The 21,005-nt window shown below is 39.7% G+C and overlaps 2 protein-coding genes across 2 annotated transcripts in view; one reads left to right on the forward strand and one right to left on the reverse strand.

Annotated features, from left to right (window-relative positions):
* VEZT (vezatin, adherens junctions transmembrane protein) overlaps positions 1-18,830 on the reverse strand; it is an 88,317-nt gene extending 69,487 nt beyond the window's left edge. The window contains exons 1-2 of the mRNA XM_017861740.1: positions 18,694-18,830; positions 12,414-12,470 (exon numbers count right to left, since the gene is read on the reverse strand). Of these exons, the coding sequence (XP_017717229.1) occupies positions 12,414-12,470; positions 18,694-18,729 (93 nt within the window). The 5' untranslated portion in view covers positions 18,730-18,830. The remainder of the gene's footprint in view (positions 1-12,413; positions 12,471-18,693) is intronic.
* A 257-nt stretch (positions 18,831-19,087) lies between these two features.
* FGD6 (FYVE, RhoGEF and PH domain containing 6) overlaps positions 19,088-21,005 on the forward strand; it is a 144,308-nt gene continuing 142,390 nt past the window's right edge. The window contains exon 1 of the mRNA XM_017861741.1: positions 19,088-19,354. Coding sequence (XP_017717230.1) covers positions 19,339-19,354 — 16 coding nt within the window. The 5' untranslated portion in view covers positions 19,088-19,338. The remainder of the gene's footprint in view (positions 19,355-21,005) is intronic.

Consider the following 21,005-nt stretch of genomic DNA (forward strand, 5'->3'; position numbering starts at 1 on the left):
AAAAAAAAAAAAAAAAAAGAAAACAGTAGAGCCAAGCCTGAAAAACAATGTAGTAACACTAAAAATAGTTAACATTCGCTGAGGTGCTTATTTAGTAGGCATTGAGTTAAGCATGTTTTATAATTCCTCATTTAATTCTAACAACTCTATAAAGAGGTATTTTTATTATTACTCTCGTTTTACAGATGAGGAAACTGAGTCATAAAGAGGTATAACTTGCTTAAAGTCACCATCAGAACATAAACCCAGTTGGTCTGATTCCAAAGCCCATACTTTCAAACTATAATATAAAATTGTCTCTTTGAGAAAAATTGAGATGTAAAAGAAACCACCTCTCTCAAGTTCACCATATATATCATATGTTATATTCTATAAGGTTCAAAATGCTGAACCCTGCAAGGTATAATTTTTAATTCAATCATATTTTTGTCTCTCTTCAAGCTAACTTCATCTTAAATTGTCCCCTTCCATTGGTGGCTTTAAGTTTCATAGAAGCTACAGAATCTGGGAACATACCAATATAGACTTTTTTCTCATGAGAATATTTTGGAAAATGCTCATATAAAATTGGTGTTATTATGATCTACAGGCTCCATGATTTTTATTCATCCTTCAGAGAGTGCTCTATATTTATTAGCCTAAGGCTAATATAAAGTAGCAAATGGGAAGAAGTCAAGAAATTTTAAGGTATAAATTCAGAGAAGAGAAATAATCAAGAGGCAATGGATTACCAATTTAGAAATTTAGTTTCCAAGGGAAATAGAGCCATAGCAGGCACCAACATGAACAAGATAATGAAAACAAAACAAAACAAAATAATATTCCAGTGCTGTGTTTTCCCAAGGCTATGGGGCTATAAGTGGTGACTGTTTGATAATGGCCCTTGATCTTTTCCCACTGCCCATTTCTGAGTTTACAGCAAGTTTAACCTCTGGTTTGGTGATGTCAGTGGAGGCTGATAATTCTGCTTGATACTACCCAGATGCACAATCTTCTCACAGGAGGACGATCAGTGTAGTTCCTATCTGGTTGGTTGATTTATTTTCCACCCATCTCCCCACAAACAACAGCAGTACTAAACATTTATTGAGTACCTAGACAGGGCCAGGAATTAATCTAAGTTTTTTTTTTTTTTTTTGTATATACAAGCCTGTCTCATCTTTGCAATAACCTTATGAGGCATGGCTCATTTTAGATATGAGGAAACTAAGGCACAGAGAAACCAAGGGAACTTGCTCAAAGTCACAAGGACAGATAGTAGTAAATAACAGAAGAGGGATTTTTCTGAGTCGGAAAACCCTGATAGATTCAGTGCTGTTATCTACCCCATCATATTGCAAATAATTTTGAGTAAAGAAGTTCATTAATTTGGTCTAATGTAGTACTGTGTATAGTTGTTTGTTTTATTTAACTAGAAACTAAACTTGTAATTTTAAATCTATTTAGCAGATCAAGTTAGAAAACTCAAAATAGGCTAGCATTATTCTCCTGATAATATCTACATTTATTCCCAATCCTTATTTTTGCTTCAGATGAGCTATAGCTCACATGTAAGAATTCAGTAAGAGCCGGGCACTATGGCTGATGCCTGTAATCCCAGCACTTTGGGGGATCAACGTGGACGGATCACGTGAAGTCAGGAGTTTGAGATCAGCCTGTCCAACGTAGTGAAAGTCCCTCTCTACTGAAAATACAAAAATTAGCTGGGCATGGTGGCGGGAGACTATAATGTGGGTTTACTGTAATACCAGCTATTCGAGAGGCTGAAACAGGAGAATCACCTGAACCCAGGAGGCGGAGGGTGCAGTGAGCCAAAATCATGACACTGCACTCCAGCCTGGGCAACAGAGACCCCCTCTCAAAAAAAAAAAAAAAGAAAAAAAAGAAAATTCAGTAAGAGCATTTGCCTCACGTTACACAAGGTTAGAAATTGGCTGCAAAGATTCTTGGGGGCTACAGAAACAATGGTACTCTAGTCTTAAAAATTACTTTCAAAACTAGCTTAATGGGTTTCAAAAACAACTCATTGAAAATGGAGGCCCGGTGCGGTGTCTCTCGTCTGCAGCACTTTGGGAGGCCGAGGCGGGCGAATCAGCTGGGGTTATGAGTTCGAGACCAGCCTGACCAACATGGAGAAACCCCGTCTCCACTAAAAAAAAAAAAAAAAAACAGAAAATTAGCCAGGCGTGGTGGCGCATGCCTGTAATCCCTGCTACTCGGGAGGCTGAGGTAGGAGAATCGTTTGAACCCGGGAGGCGGAGGTTGCCGTGAGCCCAGATGGCGCCATTACACTCCAGCCTGGGCAACAGGAGCAAAACTCTGTCTCAAAAAAAAAAAAAAAAAAAAAAAAGAACAATGGATAGAAAATTCAGCCAACAATGAAGCAACAGCTTTTTAAATTTACAAATAAGCCCAACATAAACCAAGTAAGAAGAAATATTTTTTCTAAAAATTGTAGAATGGGCTAAACGGAGGCGGCGCGTGGGCTCAAGCCTGCGTAATCCACCCAGCCACTTTGGGAGCCGAGACGGCGGATCACGAGGTCAGGCGGTGAGATCGACACCATCCCTGGCTAACACGCGTGAAACCCCGTCTCTCACTAAAAAATACCAAAAAAACTAGCCTGTGAGCCGGGCGAGGTTGGCGGGCTGCCTGTATGTCCCAAGCTACCTCGGAAGGGCTGAGGCAGGAGAATGCGTAACCCGGGAGGCGGAGCTTGCAGTGAGCTGAGATCCGGCCACTACACTCCAGCCTGGGCTACAGAGCGAGACTCGGTCTCAAAAAAAAAAAAAAATGGGTAAAGAATATAAAGAAGCAGTTCAAAGAAAAAAATACAAATGGGTCAATATAACTGAAAACATATTAAACTTCACCTTTGAAGAAATGCAAATTGAAATAAAGATATAATTTTTACCTATTAGTTGGCAATAATTAAGAAGTCTGAGAATACTCAGTTTTGGCAACATGGGAATACAGACACATCATACACTATTAGTGGGAGTATAGGTATAAAAATGTAAATGCAAATATCCGTTGACCTAGCAATTTTACCACTAAGCTTCCAGTCTATGAATATAATTTAAAAAGCATGTCAAATATACATACAAGAATATTGACTATTACTAGCCATTTAAAAACCCTGTTTATGTTTTAATAAACCCACAAAATGGAATAACACATTTATGTATGTTACATATGTATACACAACATATATATATACACACACATACACATATAGATGAATGTAGTTACGCTGAGAATAATCTGAAAGAAAATACACCAACATTGGCCAGGCACAGTGGCTCACGCCTGTAATCTCAGCACTTTGGGAGGCTCAGGTGGGGGGATCACCTGAGGCCAGGAGTTTGAGACCAGCCTGGCTAACATGGTGAAACCCTGTGTCTACTAAAAATACAAAAAAATTAGCCAGGCATGGTGGCACATGCCTGTAGTCCTAGCTACTCGGGAGGCTGAGGTGGGAGAATCACTTTAACCTGGGAGTCGGAGGTTGCAGTGAGCCAAGATTGCGCCTTTGCACGCCAGCCTTGGCGAGAGAGTGAGACTGTCTCAAAAAAATAAAAAATAAAAATAAAAAATAATTAAAAAAAGAAAATATACCAAAGTGATTACAGTGGTACTTCTGGGGAGAAAGGTGAACTTGCAGAGGAAAAGGGGGCTTAAGGGAGAGCTGATCCTTTCCCTGTATTATGTGAATTTTTTACAATGAGAACATATTCATGTGTTATGTGTGTGGAAAAAGGTAGTTAAGGTCTGCTAAGAAAAAAAGAAAAGAAAAGAAAAAAAGAAGGTACCCAATTACATGTGAGTTTAGTAAATGAATAGAATGAGCCAATACACTTTTCCATATAAAAACTAACGATGGGGTGGGTGTAGTGGCTCACCCCCATAATCCCAGCACTTTGGGAGGTCAAGCCATGTAGATCACTTGAGCCAAGGAATTTGAGACCAGTCTGAGCAATATGGCGAAAACCTGTCTCTACAAAAAATACAAAAATTAGCCGAACATGGTGGTACACACCTGTGCTCTTAGCAACTCAGGAGGCTGAGGCAGGAGGACCGCTTGAGCTTGGGAAGTAGAGGATGCAGTGAGCTCAGATTGTGCCACTGCACTCCAGCCTGGACGACAGAGTGAGACTCTGTTTCAAAAAACCCAAAAAATAAAACAAACGAACAAAAAAACCCAAACCAAACCAACCCCAAAACTAATGCTCTACTTCAACAATTACACATTCCTTTATTTAAAATGTCAGTACGATATCTAAACCACATTATCAGGTTTGGCAAAATGCTAACTATTGTCAGACGTCAGATGTTATTTGGGCCACGCAGTCCATATTAAATACAAAAAGCAACAAGAAAACACAGGCACACTAGCTACTAACAGAGAAGGGAGTATAAGGCACAAAGCATTGGCACAAAAACCCGAAATTGTGTAATGTTTGAGAAGGAACTTTGTTAACACAGACTTCACACCTATATGAATCTGTGCTTATTCTGGTTCAAAGGATCAAAAACCTTTGATTTCCATTCCCAAGTTACAGAATTCACCAAGTTATATGTAACTTTTCTTCAAGTTTGTACCAATTTGTAATTTCTCTGGGAAAAAAGTATTCTCTACATACTACCATGTAAATTACATATTTTTAAAAGTTTCTACCATGCCAACAGAACCTCTAAAGATCTTTAATTCAAAATAAAATCTCTAGGGAAAAGGTATCTGCAACTAAAGGGATTTGATGGGAAAATATTTGCCTGAAAATTATTATGTGTTATTTCAAAGCATTTAAAAAAATATTTTATCTTTGAATATAGCTTAAAGCTATAGGTCTAAATGTGACTATCACATATAGAACAACAATATATCGTTTTTGGAAAATACCACTGAAAAGAATTAAACTCCTCTTGTTAATTGCTATGATTTCCATGCTTTTCCAGGCTAGCTGCAGAATATCACAAAATAAACTGATGAGTAAAACTGTAAAAAATTATAAAAGGCAGTGATTTTCTCAATTTTAATGAGGAATCTACTTAAAAGGCTAAGTCTCTGTCAAAATTAACAAAACCCCATGATGGAAAATAAATTTCCCCATAATTGTATTGCCAACGTAGTAAATTTCTATAGACTTTTCACTTATCTTTAATTCAGTACACAATCACAAAGTATAATCTGAAATTAACTACTTTGGGCCTTTATCTCCCTTAAACCTTAAACCTTAGATAATATCAGGATATTAAAGATATAAAATAATAGGAAATGCTTTTCAGAGCATTCACATTTCAACACAATTTCTAACTTAGTATACCAAAAGCCCCAAATTCAAGCATTAATTAATTAATCAGCAAAGTAAAATCGAATCATAGAATTTAAAGAGATTAAGCTAAAAGGGTCCATTAAAATTGGTCCAACTAATTAAACTACTCACAGACAGCATGGTTCTAATTTCTCCAGTTGACCTAAATGAAAAATTTACTGCCTTTTGTCCATATTCTTTTTTGATCCATACATTTCTTTCTTTGATGATTCCCACTTGTTTCTCCAGAAGAACTACAGTACAAAATGGCCACTGAATTGGAGGGCGTGCCTCTGTCATTACTAAGCATTTTCCTATCAGAAGCAGCCCTTTGAAAAAAAATCTGAACATTATTTCTTCAGTGCTGTTATTACTCAGCAACTACAGATGAAGGTAATAGGAATACCGGAGTTTTAAAAATGCCTTCAAAGGATGTTTTTAGTGTGAGTGTTTATTTAAAAGTTTTAAATAAACCAAGAAAAAGTGAGACACATATATTAATAAGTTTGGCTGTAGGCTTCTAATATTTTCCACTGAAATCCTATCCAATGATTCTTATATGAGATGTAATAAATAGCAAACATTTTAAAAAAGAGTAACCTTAAGATTTCTCAACACAACAGTACAAATGTACTTAAGTGCAATACTACCTAAGTCCAAAATCTAAATAAAAATCAAACATACCCATCAAAAGACTAAGAGATGCAATGGGAGAAAACTGACTCACACAGTTTTTATACTCTATTGACTAAAAGCAAGGACAGCAGTGGATTGTCTTAACTAAGTGGAGAGAAGCCAGCAATGGTAGATTGATATCTCCCTGGTTCTGATGCTACTTTTAATATTATTTGAAATCTAGCTAATTAACTGGCACGTATCAGTCACTTAAATGAATGCAGAGCAGAAGCAAGGAGAGGAAGCAAAACTTCATTTTCAACTGCTTTAAGACAAAGGCCAGAAGATCAAACACAATTGGCAAAATGTTGGATGTGAGGAGAGCATGCAGTAAACTTTAATATAATGTTTGGATATTATGAGATAACATCCAACTTTACTTCCCTTGCTTCTTATACCAAAATAAAAAAAAAATAAAAAATTTAAAAAAAGGAAAGATAACTGGACACAATGACTCGCACAGGATGAGGTGAGAGGAGAAGATAGCTGGAGCCTAGGAGTTCAAGGCTGCAGTGAGCTACTATTGCACCACTTGTACTCCAGCCTGGGTGACAGAGTGAGACTATCTCAAAAAAACAGAAAAAAGAAGAAAAAATCCATTTTGATAAAGGTCTTAATGAGATATAATATTAAAAGTTGTGGATTAATCAGCAAAAACCTCAACAATAAGAGATAGGAGGCCATATTCTGTCAACTACATAAATTACAATGCAGATTTTAAAATAAAGGATGTCCTCAAATATGTTATTTCAAGTAAAAAGTAATGGGCACACTGATTTGCTATAGTGGGAATAATAACAACAGGAAGTCTCAATGTATACTATAAACAATACTCAAAAAATCCAGAGGCAATGAAGTTAGTACATTTTTTTTTTTTGAGACGGAGTCTCACTCTGTTGCCCAGGCTGGAGTGCAATGGCGTGATCTCGGTTCACTACAATCTCCATCTCCTGGGTTCAAGCAATTCTCCTACCTCAGCCTCCTGAGTAGCTGGGATTACAGGTGCCCGCCACCACACCCAGCTAATTTTTGCATTTTTAGTAGAGACACACTGGTCTCGAAATCCTGACCTCAGGCGATCTGCCTGCCTCACCATCCCAAAGTGCTGGGTTTACAGGAATGAGCCACTGCACCTGGTTGGAGTTAGTACACTTTCTAACACCGTGCCCCTGTCGAGTACACTGAGCTTTGAACTTTTTTTCCTAAATCCTTAAGGCATGAATTGCTTCTAGGAACTCAGAGAACACCTGGTGCAGAACCAAGGAAAACTAAAATTGAGTCAGGATTTTTAATATAAAAAGAGACTGGAAATGAGTAGATTCTTTTCCTGTATTTTCTAATTAATGGAAGCCTCTAAGGGCCTACTCTCATTTATTCAATCCACTAGATAGTTTCCGATCCCCTAGAACGGATTTAAGAAAAATTTCATACCAAAGGATGATACGGTATAAAGGATGATCCTGGGAAACAAGTTCTAGAGAAATTAAATGATTTATTCAGAATCTCATTACTAATTTATTTAGTCTCTTGACTCCTCATCTAGTCCTCTTTCCACAATGCTTTTAACAGAATGAAAACTTTCAATATAGCTGCACATAAAATACCGAGGTAACTACAAAAAGTAATGTAGGCACTGTGTGTGTCATAGCTTGAGACAAAGGGACTTACATTTTAAAAAATACAATAAAAAATACATAAAAGAGAGAACAACTTCCTACTTTTCTTGGATGTTTAGACGTAAAAGAGAAAAAAATGTTTAAACTGGAGCCCCAAGGATCTGTGAAGAAGCCAAAACAGAAGAAATGACACAACATAAGCAGAAAAAAAGCAGACTTGTTCCCCGAGAACAATTTTTGTAATTCATATTAAACATGGAATTTCTTCTTGCATATCTTGCTTATAAACCGGAGTTGGTATTTTGTTTTTGTTTTTGTTTTCAGACAGGGTCTCATTTCATTGCCCAGGCTGGAATGCAGAGCTGCAATCACAGCTCACTGCAGCCTCAACCTCCTGGGCTCAAGCAATCTTCCCACCTCAGCCCCCAAAGCAGCTTGGACTGCAGGTACATGCTACCACACCGGCCAATTTTTACATTTTCTGTAGAGATAGGGTCTCACTATGTTGCCCAGGCTGGTCTTGAACTCCTGAGCTCATGTGATCTTCTAACCGCAGCCTCCTAAATTGTTGGGATTACAGGTGTGAACCACCATATCTGGCTAGACTTGGTCTCAATGGTCAATCTTTGATGTCAATAGAGTTGTGATTTAATAACACTATTAATAAATTTTATTCCTATTATAGATAGTGATAGCATGAATTTTGCTATGCTTCTAATCTCAGCTACTACTTGGAACTAGATTATTTTAAATAATACAACTTCAGGGCTTTATGTTTGACAAACTGAAACTCAGGATATATTTAAAAAATAAAATGATATAATAATACTTTAAATTTTATATGTATAATTATTCTAGACAGAAAGCTCCATTATCAGAATAGCAAATACTGTCCATATATATGTTCACAGACAAAAACAATATTCTTCCATTAGTCAAATCAAAAATGCAAGTAAGAAAGAATCCACAATTATTACTTAGGGAAAAAATGCTTTAATGTTTCTCAGAGATGTATGGTAACTTTTAAAAATACAAAGAAAGGGGAATCTCTCCGGGAAGACAGAAATTTTTTAAAACTTCCTTTTAAATGTGAAAGGTTTTGTGAGAGTCATTTCCTTTCATTCAACTGATTAAGTGCTATGGGGGAAAAGGATGAAAGCTGAACATATGGCCAACAAAGGGTTAACATTTAATAACTTACACAGAAGTATGAAAGAAGTTGGAGAAGAAAAAATCATGATAAAATGGGCAAAAATTATCTTTCTCAGCCAGGAACAAAAGAAAAGAGGAAGAATGAATTTAAACAAACACCAAAAACAGTAAAGAGTTCACCTACAGAGAATAAGGTACCAAGGCAAGAGATCTGAGTAAAAGATCCCTTTAATACAATATTGTCCCTAATAGAAGAAAGTTACAAAGGAATGGTTTAAATGAACTTCTAACGATGCAAAGAGGCAGAAAATTAGTCTTTCAGATTTAAAAGTCTTATTTCCAGGCACTCTTCCCTCTAGGAATAGCAGGATTTAAGACAGAATAAATGACCTGAAGTTTCTGCAATTAAAAGTTAAGGTCCGGTGCAGTCATTCATGTCTATAACCCCAGCACTTTGGGAGGCTAAGGCAGGAGAATTACTTGAACCTGGGCAACATGTCAAAACCTACTCTCTGCAAAAAATACAAAAATTGGCTGGGCATGGTGGCTCATGCCTGTAATCCCAGCACTTTGGGAGGCCGAGACGGATAGATCACCTGAAGTCAGGCGTTCGAGACAAGCCTGGCCAACATGGCGAAACCCCATCTCTACTAAAAATACAAAAACGAGCAGGGTGTGGTGGCATGTGCCTGTAATCCCAGCTACTGGGGAGGCTGAGGCAGGAGAATCACTTGAACCCGGGAGGTGGAGGTTGCAGTGACCCGAGATCATACCATTGCACTCCAGTCTGGGTGACAAGAGCAAAACAAAATTCCATCTCAAAAAAAAAAAAAAAAAAAAAATTAGTAGGACATGATGGCACATGCCTGTAGTCCCAGCTACTTGGGAGCTGAAATGAGATAATCACCTGAGCCTGGAAAGTGGAGGCTGCAGTGAACAGTGATTGTTCTATTGGAGGCCAGCCTGGTGACCGAGTGAGACCCTGTCTAAAAAACAGTTAAGAAAGCAACATCAGAACTTAACACCTTTCTAAAGTTATTGGAGAATTCTTACTCTCAAAACACTGTAATTAATGATGACGATAATAGAGTAAAACAACAATCTGGGTATTTCATGCTTATTTTGCTAATACTCATGTTAGACATAGTATCCATCATTTTCTAAACTTTGTTCTGTTGCTGTTTAGCCTAAGTGGTCTGAGATGAGGTTATACTGTCCTTCTCAATTCAGCCTCTTAGAGCAGAATGATGATAGAAGATTCTGATTAAAACAAATGATCTTATAGAAGGAGGAGTCAGCCTCCAATATAATGGAATTAACCTTGAAAGTATACAGGGAATCTAGCTCTGATAAAATGAAGGTAATCAGATTCTAGGGCAAGAAATGGGAATTGGGCCTGTGCACTTCACTCTTTCTTTCCTCCCTTAGTCCTTCTCTTATATTATCTTTCAGTGCACATCTACTCCTCTCAGACTAAGAGGACTCAATGTTATCACTGGAAGGAGAAATACAATGACTCAAAATATAATACTGTAAAATTTACAAATAATCCAAGAAATAGAAATTAAAACAAGATACCGCAAAGAGTTTGTTTTAAGGGAAGGGATGCTGTTGGAATATTTTCCAAAACTCTGCATGATTTAAGTTTTTAACTTTAATGCAGCATGTAATTCTCTAGGTAAGTCTCAAGACATGAATCAGTCTGCTTTCTGACTCTGAAGATCATTAAAATAACAGTATTACAATAAATATACCAAAAAAAAAAATCACAGTTAAATTTTCTTAAGGGAAGCAAGGTTAGGCCCTAAGATAGACATGGCAAACTGGCTTGTTCAATCTCTATCCTACAATCCTTCTTCCAGTGTACCTCTTGTGTTACAGAGGCAGGAAAGCTACATCTGACATTTCCCAAATTATCTTGCAGCTAGGATTCTAGATATAAATTAGGGTTTCCCCAAGTAGGAGTGCTGTGTAAGAGATTGGGAAGGTGGAAGAGAAGCAGAAGTCCACTTTTGGCTCCTTTGGCTTTTGTTTCATCTGTTCTTTTTTTAAAAAAAAAAAAATAATAAAGGCAAAGTCTCAATCTGTCACCAAGGCAGAGTGCAGTGGCCTCATCAAAGCTCATCGCAGCCTTGAACTCCTGGGTTTAAGCAATCCTCCTGTGTCAGCCTCCTGAGTAGCTAGGGCAACAGGTGCATGTCACCATGCCCAGCTAATTCTTTAAAATAATTTTTTATAGAAACAAGGTCTCGCTATGTTGCCCAGGCTGGTCTCAAACTGCTGGGCTCAAGTGATCCTCTGATCCTCCCACTCCTGGCCTTGTTATTTCATTTGTCCATTTGTTCTTTCATTCCTTCTCTTCCCTCCCTCCCTCCCTCCTTCTCTCTTTCTCTTTTTCTTTTTCTTTTTTTTCTATGAAACAAAGCTGTGAGGCAAAATGTTTCTATAGCAATATTCCAATATGGGTTCTCCAGCTTCTTGGTAACACAGCTGCAGATGTGGTAGAGACAGTGGAGACACTCCAAGTTCCAATACCAAGGTATCACTTTGTTAGGTTATTGCGAAGCAGATGTGGTGATGGCTTCTGATTCCTGGACTGTAACTATGATCATAATCACGTGCTCTTGCCTTCATGAGCATAGCAACTTTGATAGAGCTTGATCCTGTAGGCCTTCCAATGATAATCTAACCACCAATTCCCTATGCTAAATTCCTTTCTGCTTATGGCACACGGACAGCTTTCTGTTTACTGCATTAACAGGGGTCCCCAACCCCCAGGCCCACACAGCACTGGTACTGGTCCATGGCCTGTTAGGAATACAGCCTACGGCCGGCAGGCAGGTGGGCCAGTGGGTGAGCGAGGATTACTATCAGAGCTCTGCCTCCTGTCAGATCAGCGGCAGCATTAGATTCTCATAGGAGCAGGAAACCTATTGTGAACTGCGCATGTGACAGATCTAGGTTGTGTGTTCCTTATGAGAATCTAACTAATGTCTGATGATCTGAGGTGGAACAGTTTCATCCTGAAACCATCCTCCATCTGTGGAAAAATTGTCTTCCATGAACCCAGTCCCTGGTGCCAAAAACCAGTCACTGTGCATTAGGATGTACGGTTGACACAGTACTTAGTATCTAGAAGTAGGGCTGACTTAGCAGAACCTGAAATATGTTCCACTGGCTGAGTAATCAAGTGGTAGATGGCAAGAAAACATTGTGCCTAACAAGCTTTCAGCTCTTCAAAAGAAGGCCTTTCTCAGTCAGTGGCCTGAGATCTAAATTGAATGAAAGTGGTAACAGTGGTAGAGGGGGTTATAGTTCTCATAGGTGGTAAAGCACAAACGCAGGAAATAAGATGGCTGCTCAAAGCCTTTCTCAAGAAGAATCCCCTGATAAGAGTTATAGTTTAGCTGGATGTGGTGGCACATGCCTGTACTCCCAGCTAGTCAGGAGGCTGAGTTGGGAGGATCGCCTGAGCCAGGAGTTGGAGGCTGCAGTGAGTTATGATGGTAACACTGCATTCCAGCCTAGGGAACAGTGCAAGACCCTGCCTCAAAAAAAAAAAAAGAAAACAAAAAAGTTGTGGCTTTAGGTACAGGAATGCAATCACTAACAAATAGTAGCCATCGAAGGAAAGAATTCAGACAAGAAACACCCAAACCTCTCTGGCGCTCTTTCCTCCATCCTCTGATCTGCAGGTCCTTCCCAATGGCCGAACCTAAATGGAACCCAGAGGACAAGGGAATACAGTGATGCAGTCCATAATGATCAGGGTGGAATTATGCGTCTGAGGGATACATGGAGAAAAATAATCACCAACGATAACATCAATCCCTCAACTATACACTTGGATATTAAATAAGAAATAAAAATGGAACTTACACAACTGTGAGACAAACTACATTTCAAAACTTGCGTGATATAACTGAAGCAATACTCAGGGAAATTTATAGCCTTACAAGTTATTTTCGGCATTTAGATTTTTAACTCAAGAAGCTAAAGAAAACAGAACAAAAATAGCAAAATAAACACAAATAGATGAATGGAAATGGATAAAAGTAGAAATTTTAAAAAATTTAAAACCACAAACAAATTCAATAGAACTGATCAAACAAAATCAACAACTAGTTCTTTGAAAAGTCTACCTGGGGCCAGGCACGGTGGCTCACATCTGTAATCTCAGCACTTTGGGAGGCTGAAGTGGGTGGATCACCCGAGGTCAGGTGTTCAAGACCAGCCTGGCCAACATGGTGAAACCCCATCTCTACTATAAATACAAAAATTAGCTGGGCGTGGTGATGGATGCCTGTAATCCCAGCTACTTGGGAGGCTGAGGCAGGAGGATTGCTTGAACCCAGGAGGCGGAGGTTGCAGCGTGCCAAGACCCTGCCATTGCACTCCAGCCCAGGCAATAAGAGTGGAATTCTGTCTCAAAAAAAATGAAAAGTCTATCTGGTAAGTTGACACTCCAGCGCATCTATGCAAAACAAAAAGAAAAACATAACAACAATCAGATCTAATTCATGCTCTAAATGAAACTAAAAATTAAGAGACTACTAAGAATATATCAACAATTTTGAAAACCTAGATAAAAAGCAATTTGCTGGAAAAATTTAATAAAAGGTAATATTTACTGAGTGTTTACAATGTGTCAAGTACTCATCTAAGTAATTCACTTATATTAAATCATTTAGTACTCACAACTACCTTACGAGACAGATACTGTTATTTTTATTTAATATGGAGAAAACTGAAGCTTAGACAAGTAACCTGCTCAAAGTCACATTAACTAATAAATAGCTGACCTAGGATTTCTTAGGTTATCCAGCTCCAGAGCCCATATCTTTAACACTGCCTTTCAGAATAAAAAAGTTACCAAAATAGAAAATTGTACCTGAGCAATAACCATAAAAGAAATTGAACTGATAGACAACATTCAGTCTCTTTTCCCCAGGTAAGGCCAATTTAGCTATACCCTGAAGAAACAGAAAATTCTCATTTTGTAAAATCAGTCCCAGAGCACAGAATGAAATGGGAAGTTGCCTGACTCATTTAGAAAGCAAGTAATAAATGTTCATAGATTGGAAGATTCAATATTGTAAAGATGTTAAGTTTCCCCAAAGTAATTTATAGCTTCAAAGCAATTTCAATCAAAGTCTCAGTAGGTCTTTTTTTTCCCACAAAAACTGACAGGCTGATCTAAAATTTATATGGAAATATAATGGGCCAAGAATAGCCAAAGGCAATCTTGAAGAAAAAATACAGCTGAAGGGTCTTATGCTATCAGATATTAAAACCTATTTTTAAAATTATAGTAATTAAAATGATGTGGTATTAACACAAGAATAGACAAAATGATCAATGGCAAATAAGAAAGGGTCCAGAAGGAGATTCACACATAAAAGATTCCCTGGTTTATGACACAGGCAACACTACAGTTCAGTGGGGGAAAAAATGATCTGCTCAGTAAATGGTGCCAGGTCAACTGGACATCCACATGGGGAAAAAAAAAAATGTTGATCTTCACTTGTTACCATACAAAAATCAGTACCAGATGGATGACAGATCTAAATGGGAAAAGGTCAAATAAAGCTTTTAAAGAAAATATCTTTGTGACCTTAGAACAGGCAAATTTTTTTTAACAGCACTAATCATACAAGAATAAGGTTTAACTGGATTATAGTAGTTTCTGTTTATTGAAAGACACGATTAGAAGTGTACAGAAGCCACAAATAGCCCAAGGTAAGATATATGAGGTATATACAGTTGTCTCTTTATTCATGCGGAATTGGTCACAGGACTGGGGCAAATACCCAGTCCATGGATGCTCAAGTCCCTTACATAAAATGGCATAGTATATGCATATAACATACACACATTCTCCCACATATTTTAAATCATCTGTAGATTATTTGTAATACCTAATATAATGTGAACGCTATATAAATAGTTGTTATCCTGTAAAGTTTTTTATTTGTATTATTTTTTGAATATTTTTGAGTATTTATTTATTTAGAGATATGGTCTCACGCTGTCACCCAGGCTGGAAATGTAGCTCACTGCAGCCTCAAATTCCTGGGCTCAAGCAATCTTCTGCCTCAGGCTCTGGAGTAGCTGGCATTACAGGCATGCATCACCACACCTGGTTAATTTTTTTCTTTTTTTTTCTTTTTTTTAATATGCAGGGTCTTGTTAATGTTGGCCACGCTGGTCTCAAACTCCTGGCTTCAAGCAATACTACTGCCTTAGCCTCCCAAAGTGCTGGGATTATAGGCATGAGCCACCTTACTGGGCCTGAGTATTTCCTTTTTTTTTTGAGATGGAATCTCACTCTGTCACCCAGAGCAATGTCTGCCTCCTGGGTTCAAGTGATTCTCATGCCTCAGCCTCTAGAGTAGCTGGGACTACAGGTGCACGCCACTATCAGCTCGTTTTTGTATTTTTTAGTGGAGACGGGGTTTCGCCATGTTGGCCAGGCTGGTCTCGAACTCCTAGTCTCAAGTGATCCTCCTGGCTCAGTTTTCCAAAGTGCTAGGATTACAGGCGTGAGCCATGGTTGGTCCAATCTGTAGATGTGGAACTCTCAGATAAAGAGGGCCAACTGCGTCTCTAACAAAGGGCTTGTATCCAGTGTAGGTAAAGAATTCCTTCAAATCAGTAAGAAAAAGAGACAACTCAGTAGAAAAAAATGCAAGAAATTTGATGTGGCTTCACAAAATGGATATACAATTGGCTAATAAACACATTAAAAATCTTAATATCTTTATCAAGGAAATACAAACTAAAAACCTCAAGGAGATACCAAGACATAAACACTAGAATCATAAAAAGAAAAACACTAAAATTAGCAAGTGTTGATGAGAATGTGGGGCAAAGGGACCTCTCATACCTTCCTGGCTGGAGAATAAACTGGTACAGCCACTTTGGAATAAAATTTGGCAATATCTACGGAAATATCTATGTATTTGCTATGACCCAGCAATTCCATTCCTACATACATATCCACCAGAAATATGTTTAACCAAACACATAAGAAAAGGTTCACAGTAGCACTAGTTTAAACCTGGGAACTACTCAATGACCATCAACAGAAGAATGAATTTAAAAATGATCATATATTCACATGGAATGCTATGCAGAAATAAAAATTCTCATGTTAACAATATGGACGAATCTCACAAATAAAGCCAGAGAGGAAAATAAAAGTCAGAAATAAGAGAGTATATAAATAGAAATGCACAATGTCTAAACAATAAAAATAGACAAAATTAATCTAGGTTATTACATTTAAAGAGTGGTCATTTTGGGGTAGGGAATAGTGATGGAAAAGGACCAGGAGGAGCTTCTGGTGTGCTGGTGATGTTGTTTCTTTTTCATTTTTTATTTTTTGGGGGCAGATTCTGGCTCTGTCATCCAGGCTGGCATGCAGTGGTGCGATCATGGCTCACTGCAGCCTTAACCTACCCAGGCTCAAGTGATTCTCCCACCTCAGCCTCCCCAGTAGCTGGGACTACAGGCACGTTCCACCACGCCCAGACAATTTTTGTATTTTTTGTAGAGATCGGGTTTCGCCATGCTGTCAGGCTAGTCTCAGACTCCTGGGTCGAGGGATCCATCTGCCTCAGCCTCCCCAAGTGATTAGATGACAGGTGTGAGCCACCATGCCCGACCTGTCCTGTTTCTTGATCTGGGTGCTGGTTACATGGGTGTGCTCAACATGTGAAAATATAACCATCCGCACACATGTGATTTGTGCCCTGTCCTTCTATAAATTATACTGCAATAAAATTGTGTATAACAAAAAGCAAACAGCAAACTGGAAATTTTTCTGCAAGTATGACAAAGGCTTAGTAATATATGAAGAACTCACGCAGGTCAATTTCTTAAAAGCTAGCAGCTAATAAGAAAATGAGCAACAAATATGAAGAGAAATGTTCAAAGAAATAAAAATGGCTAATAAATATATAAATGCACAAAATGTAAATTAAAACAATGGAATGTTATTTTTGCCTACCAAATTAGCAAAGATGAAAAGAAACTGTTAAAGCTGTTGTTGAGGATTTGGTGAAACCAATACTCTCTTATTTTTAATGGAAACCTGAATTGGTATAACCTATCTGTGTAAGTCTTAAATGTTCATATTCTTTGACCCACTAGTTCTACTTCTAAAAATTATTCTGAAGAAAACCAGAGTTGTAGTTAAAGATGGGCTTATATCACTGTTGATTACAATGGTATTTTGAAAAAAAAAAAAAGGTTATATTATGATACATATGAGGGGATATTAATGTTTTCAAAGAATGATGAATGGGAAAAGATTCACGATAAAGTGAAAAATATATACAAAATTCTATGTGGTATACCTTTTGTTCTAAAAAATATCACACACACATTGTGTCTTAATATAGAGGCTAAAACATTACACACACATAAACACACATTTACATAGAAATAAAGTCTATAAGAACATATACCATATTGTTAATAGTGACCATCTTTGGGTGGTGGGATAATGGGTGATTTTAACTTGGGGGCTTATTTTCTATAATAAAATGTTCCTTGAGCATATATTACTATTATATTCACAAGTCAAAAATAATGGATTAATAAAATACATCCATCAGTTACCCTTACTCTAGAAATCTATTTCTCTCTCCTTCAGCTACCACATTCAATCTATAAACATTGAATCGATTTTAACTTACAAGTGTCTGTCCAAGCCATTATTCCATTACGTCCCTCATTTCCAAAATTCAGGCCCTTGTCTTCCCTAATGAACGCCTCATATCTAGACTCTTCATTTCGGTAAAATGGCCACATTTTCCACTGCTTCTAAATTGCAGCCACATCAAGCCACTTTACATAGCCACCCTCCACACCCCGCCCCCTAAAAATGCACGCCAGGTACTTTCACACTTCCCAAGCTTGGCATACTCAGTTCTCTTTCCCTGTAATACATTTTCCCCTGTCGGTTTTTCTAATCCAATTCATAGTTAAAGATTCACCTCGGATATCGCGTACTGGGTGTAGCCTCTGGGAGGCCGCAAGAACAGAAACTAATCCTTCAATGACAGTTTGTACATATTTTAACATTTAACATTCTGTCCTGTCTGTGCCTCGCTCTCTCGCTGTATGGCATGGGTAACTCCATTTTTAAATTTTCTTAAAATCTAGTTGGATGAATGAAAGTAAAGCGTACACATGCAATACACGTATGTACAGGGGTGCGAGTTTTGACCTGTGTCTGATGGAAAAAATCAAAAACACTCGCCAGATTTTTTTCATTCAAGATGGCAGAGAACGTCTTAAAATAGTCCCACACAAAAGCACTCACATCTAGAGCCTCGAGTCAGAAGAACTGGCTACACCTAGCGCAACAGCAAAGGACAAAAGAATCGAATCTAGATGCTGAGACGCCCCGGCCCTAACCACCCACAGTAGGTCCCACATAAAGACTTTAAACCTTGTTAGAAAACCGGCACCTGCTGCCTTCATTCCGAGGGCCACGCCTTGACGGTGAACAGTGACCTGAAGCATTTCTAGATACTGACCCAAAAAAATCGCGGATGGAAAAGGAGGAGGCTAAGTTGTGACTATCTAAAACGCACGATTCGGCCCCGCCCCAGCCGGGCGCAGTCTCCGCGCGGCACATCCATTCCTAGGAAGGAACAGACACCGCTCCAGCCCAGGGCCTGGCAACCGGGCACCGTCTGGGAATTCTGGGCGGGCCCGAGATACAGGCCGGCCACGGACAGGGCGCCTCTGGCTACACCTGTCAGGCGACGACGGACACTAGGCCCCGAAATCGCTGGGGTTCGGTAGTCGAGGCCAGCTGGAGCGCGTCACCCGATCCCTAGCCCCGGGAACGCCTTGCCTCCTCGCTTTCCGTCTCGTCCTTCTCAAACAAAGGCAATCCACACCCACCGCCATTTTCCCCTTACCTCAAAAACCACCTCTTCGTCAAACTCCGGTGTCATCCTTCTCCGCCATGCCACCCGCCTCAGCACGATGGGAAATGAAGGCGGGAGAATGGGCGGCACGGAGCTCCAGCTCCTGCTCTTTTCGTGGGTCTAGAAAACTACAATTCCCAACATGCCTCGCCACCGACGCCCACTTTTCGAGCCCGCTTATTGGAGAAGAGCGTGAGCGTGTGAGCGAGAGAGGCGGGAGCGAGCCGAAACTCGAGCCTTCCGATTGGAGGAGACTAGGGCTTTTGTCTGCCTTTTACGGCCGCGACTAGCAGGGGGCGCCCGCAGCACTGCTGATTTTTGGAGCCCGAAAAGGGCACGCGCCAGCGGACACTAAGTGAGCACTGCTCGTGCCCGCGCCTGGCCGTCCGCCTGGAGCTCAACTGGGCGGCGCTCGTGCTCGCCCGCCCGCCCCCGGCGGCTCGCGCCCGGGAGCGCTGCAGGGTCGCTGGAGCTGGCTGCATCCTTTGTGTGGCGCTCAGGCTGCGCCGCGGGGCGGCGGGACGGAATGTGGGCGCTGTGGGGGCTTTTCTCTTCTGCCCAAACTGTGGAAACAATGGACTGAAAGGGGAACATGGATTGAGGGGCCGAGCGGGGAAGCGAGCTGCACCGGGAATCATGACTTCAGCAGCCGGTAAGTGAAGGCGCTCGCTCGCGCTGCTGCTGGAAAGTTTGTGGCGAGCGCTGCTAGGCTTGGGCTCGCGAGCAACTTTCTCCGCCGGGGTAGGCGAGTTGTGTGCCCCGTACCTTTGCCGAGCACCTCGGCAAGCTCGAAGCTAATGGGGTTCGCTCCCGGATTTCTTGTCTTTTGCTGCCCAGAGGTGCTGTTTGGAAACCCGGGACTTCTCGGGACCTCCCTTCCAAGGGGGATTCTGCTGGGGGCTCTGCACCAGGTGAAACGCGATGTGTGAAGGGCGTTCGCTCATCTCTCCAGCAGCGCGAGGACTTCGCCTTTGCATGTGAAAATAGTGTAGACTCCCAACTTAATAAATCAGTTATTGTAGGCAAAGGCAGTGTTCTCGGCGTGTTCAATTTGGCCACTAAGTGAGTCGCTTTCAACCTTGTATCTGCTGGTAAACCTTTTACCCATTTTAAAGAGGCGTAGACATTGTCATCTCCTGGTGATTTTACCTCTGTTACCTGAGAAGCAGAGGAGTTGAGATTGTTAGAGTTTTGTTTTTTTGTTGTTTGTTTGTTTGCTTGTCTGCACCGAATTACAGATACTTTGTTTGTTTGTTTCCACCTGATTAGGGTAAACAAAGCTTTATTTTCTGTCTGCCTCCCATAGTTCTTTCCCCTTGATCAAAATGACAAAGCCTCTATCTTTGTGTGGATTTTCAGCAATTCTAGACGTTGTGTTTATGAACATTCTTAAGGAACAATTTCTATTTTACAAAATAATTACCAAAGTGATGTTACGATCACTTTATAAGTACATAGGTTAATTTTTAAACCAGAACTTATGTATTAAGTAGAGTGTTATGGATTCTTTTACGTTTTTGTCCACGTTGAAACAAACTTTCTTTAGAAATTTTATAGTGAAATAGTTCAAAGCTTCCTCTCAAAGTTACTTCCAGAATCAGCACTTAAGGATCAGATTAAATTTTCATTGCTTTTCTTGGCATTTGTTTAAAATTCTTGCAACTTGAAACTGTCAAACAGCACTCAAATGTTCTGATTTGTATTATTTCTAAAGCCTAGATATATTGTAGTATTGCATTGCCCCATGTACTCAGATTACAGCAAACGAAACAAGAAGTTAGCCAATAGGAAAAGAAAGCAAGTAGGTGTTAGGTGGGTCTTTCCTTTTTGATGTTATATGCACATATATGAGATATCTTTATAAACTCTCTTTTCTTTACCAAAGGGAGGCTTTATACTTACATAAGGTAAATTATTTTCATCCTAAATTTCTGTGCCTTACCTTCGTTCAAGAAAGTGATTTAGGCCGGGCGCGGTGGCTCAAGCCTGTAATCCCAGCACTTTGGGAGGCCGAGACGGGCGGATCACGAGGTCAGGAGATCGAGACCATCCTGGCTAACACGGTGAAACCCCGTCTCTACTAAAAAATACAAAAAACTAGCCGGGCGAGGTGGTGGGCGCCTGTAGTCCCAGCTACTCGGGAGGCTGAGGCAGGAGAATGGCGTAAACCCGGGAGACGGAGCTTGCAGTGAGCTGAGAGATCCGGCCACTGCACTCCAGCCCGGGCCATAGAGCGAGACTCCGTCTCAAAAAAAAAAAAAAAAAAAAAAAAAAAAAAAAAAAAAAAAAAAAAAAACTGGAGA

The sequence above is a fragment of the Rhinopithecus bieti genome, unplaced genomic scaffold (genome assembly GCF_001698545.2).
Source record: "Rhinopithecus bieti isolate Rb0 unplaced genomic scaffold, ASM169854v2 scaffold_61298, whole genome shotgun sequence".
Classification (NCBI taxonomy): Eukaryota; Metazoa; Chordata; class Mammalia; order Primates; family Cercopithecidae; genus Rhinopithecus; species Rhinopithecus bieti.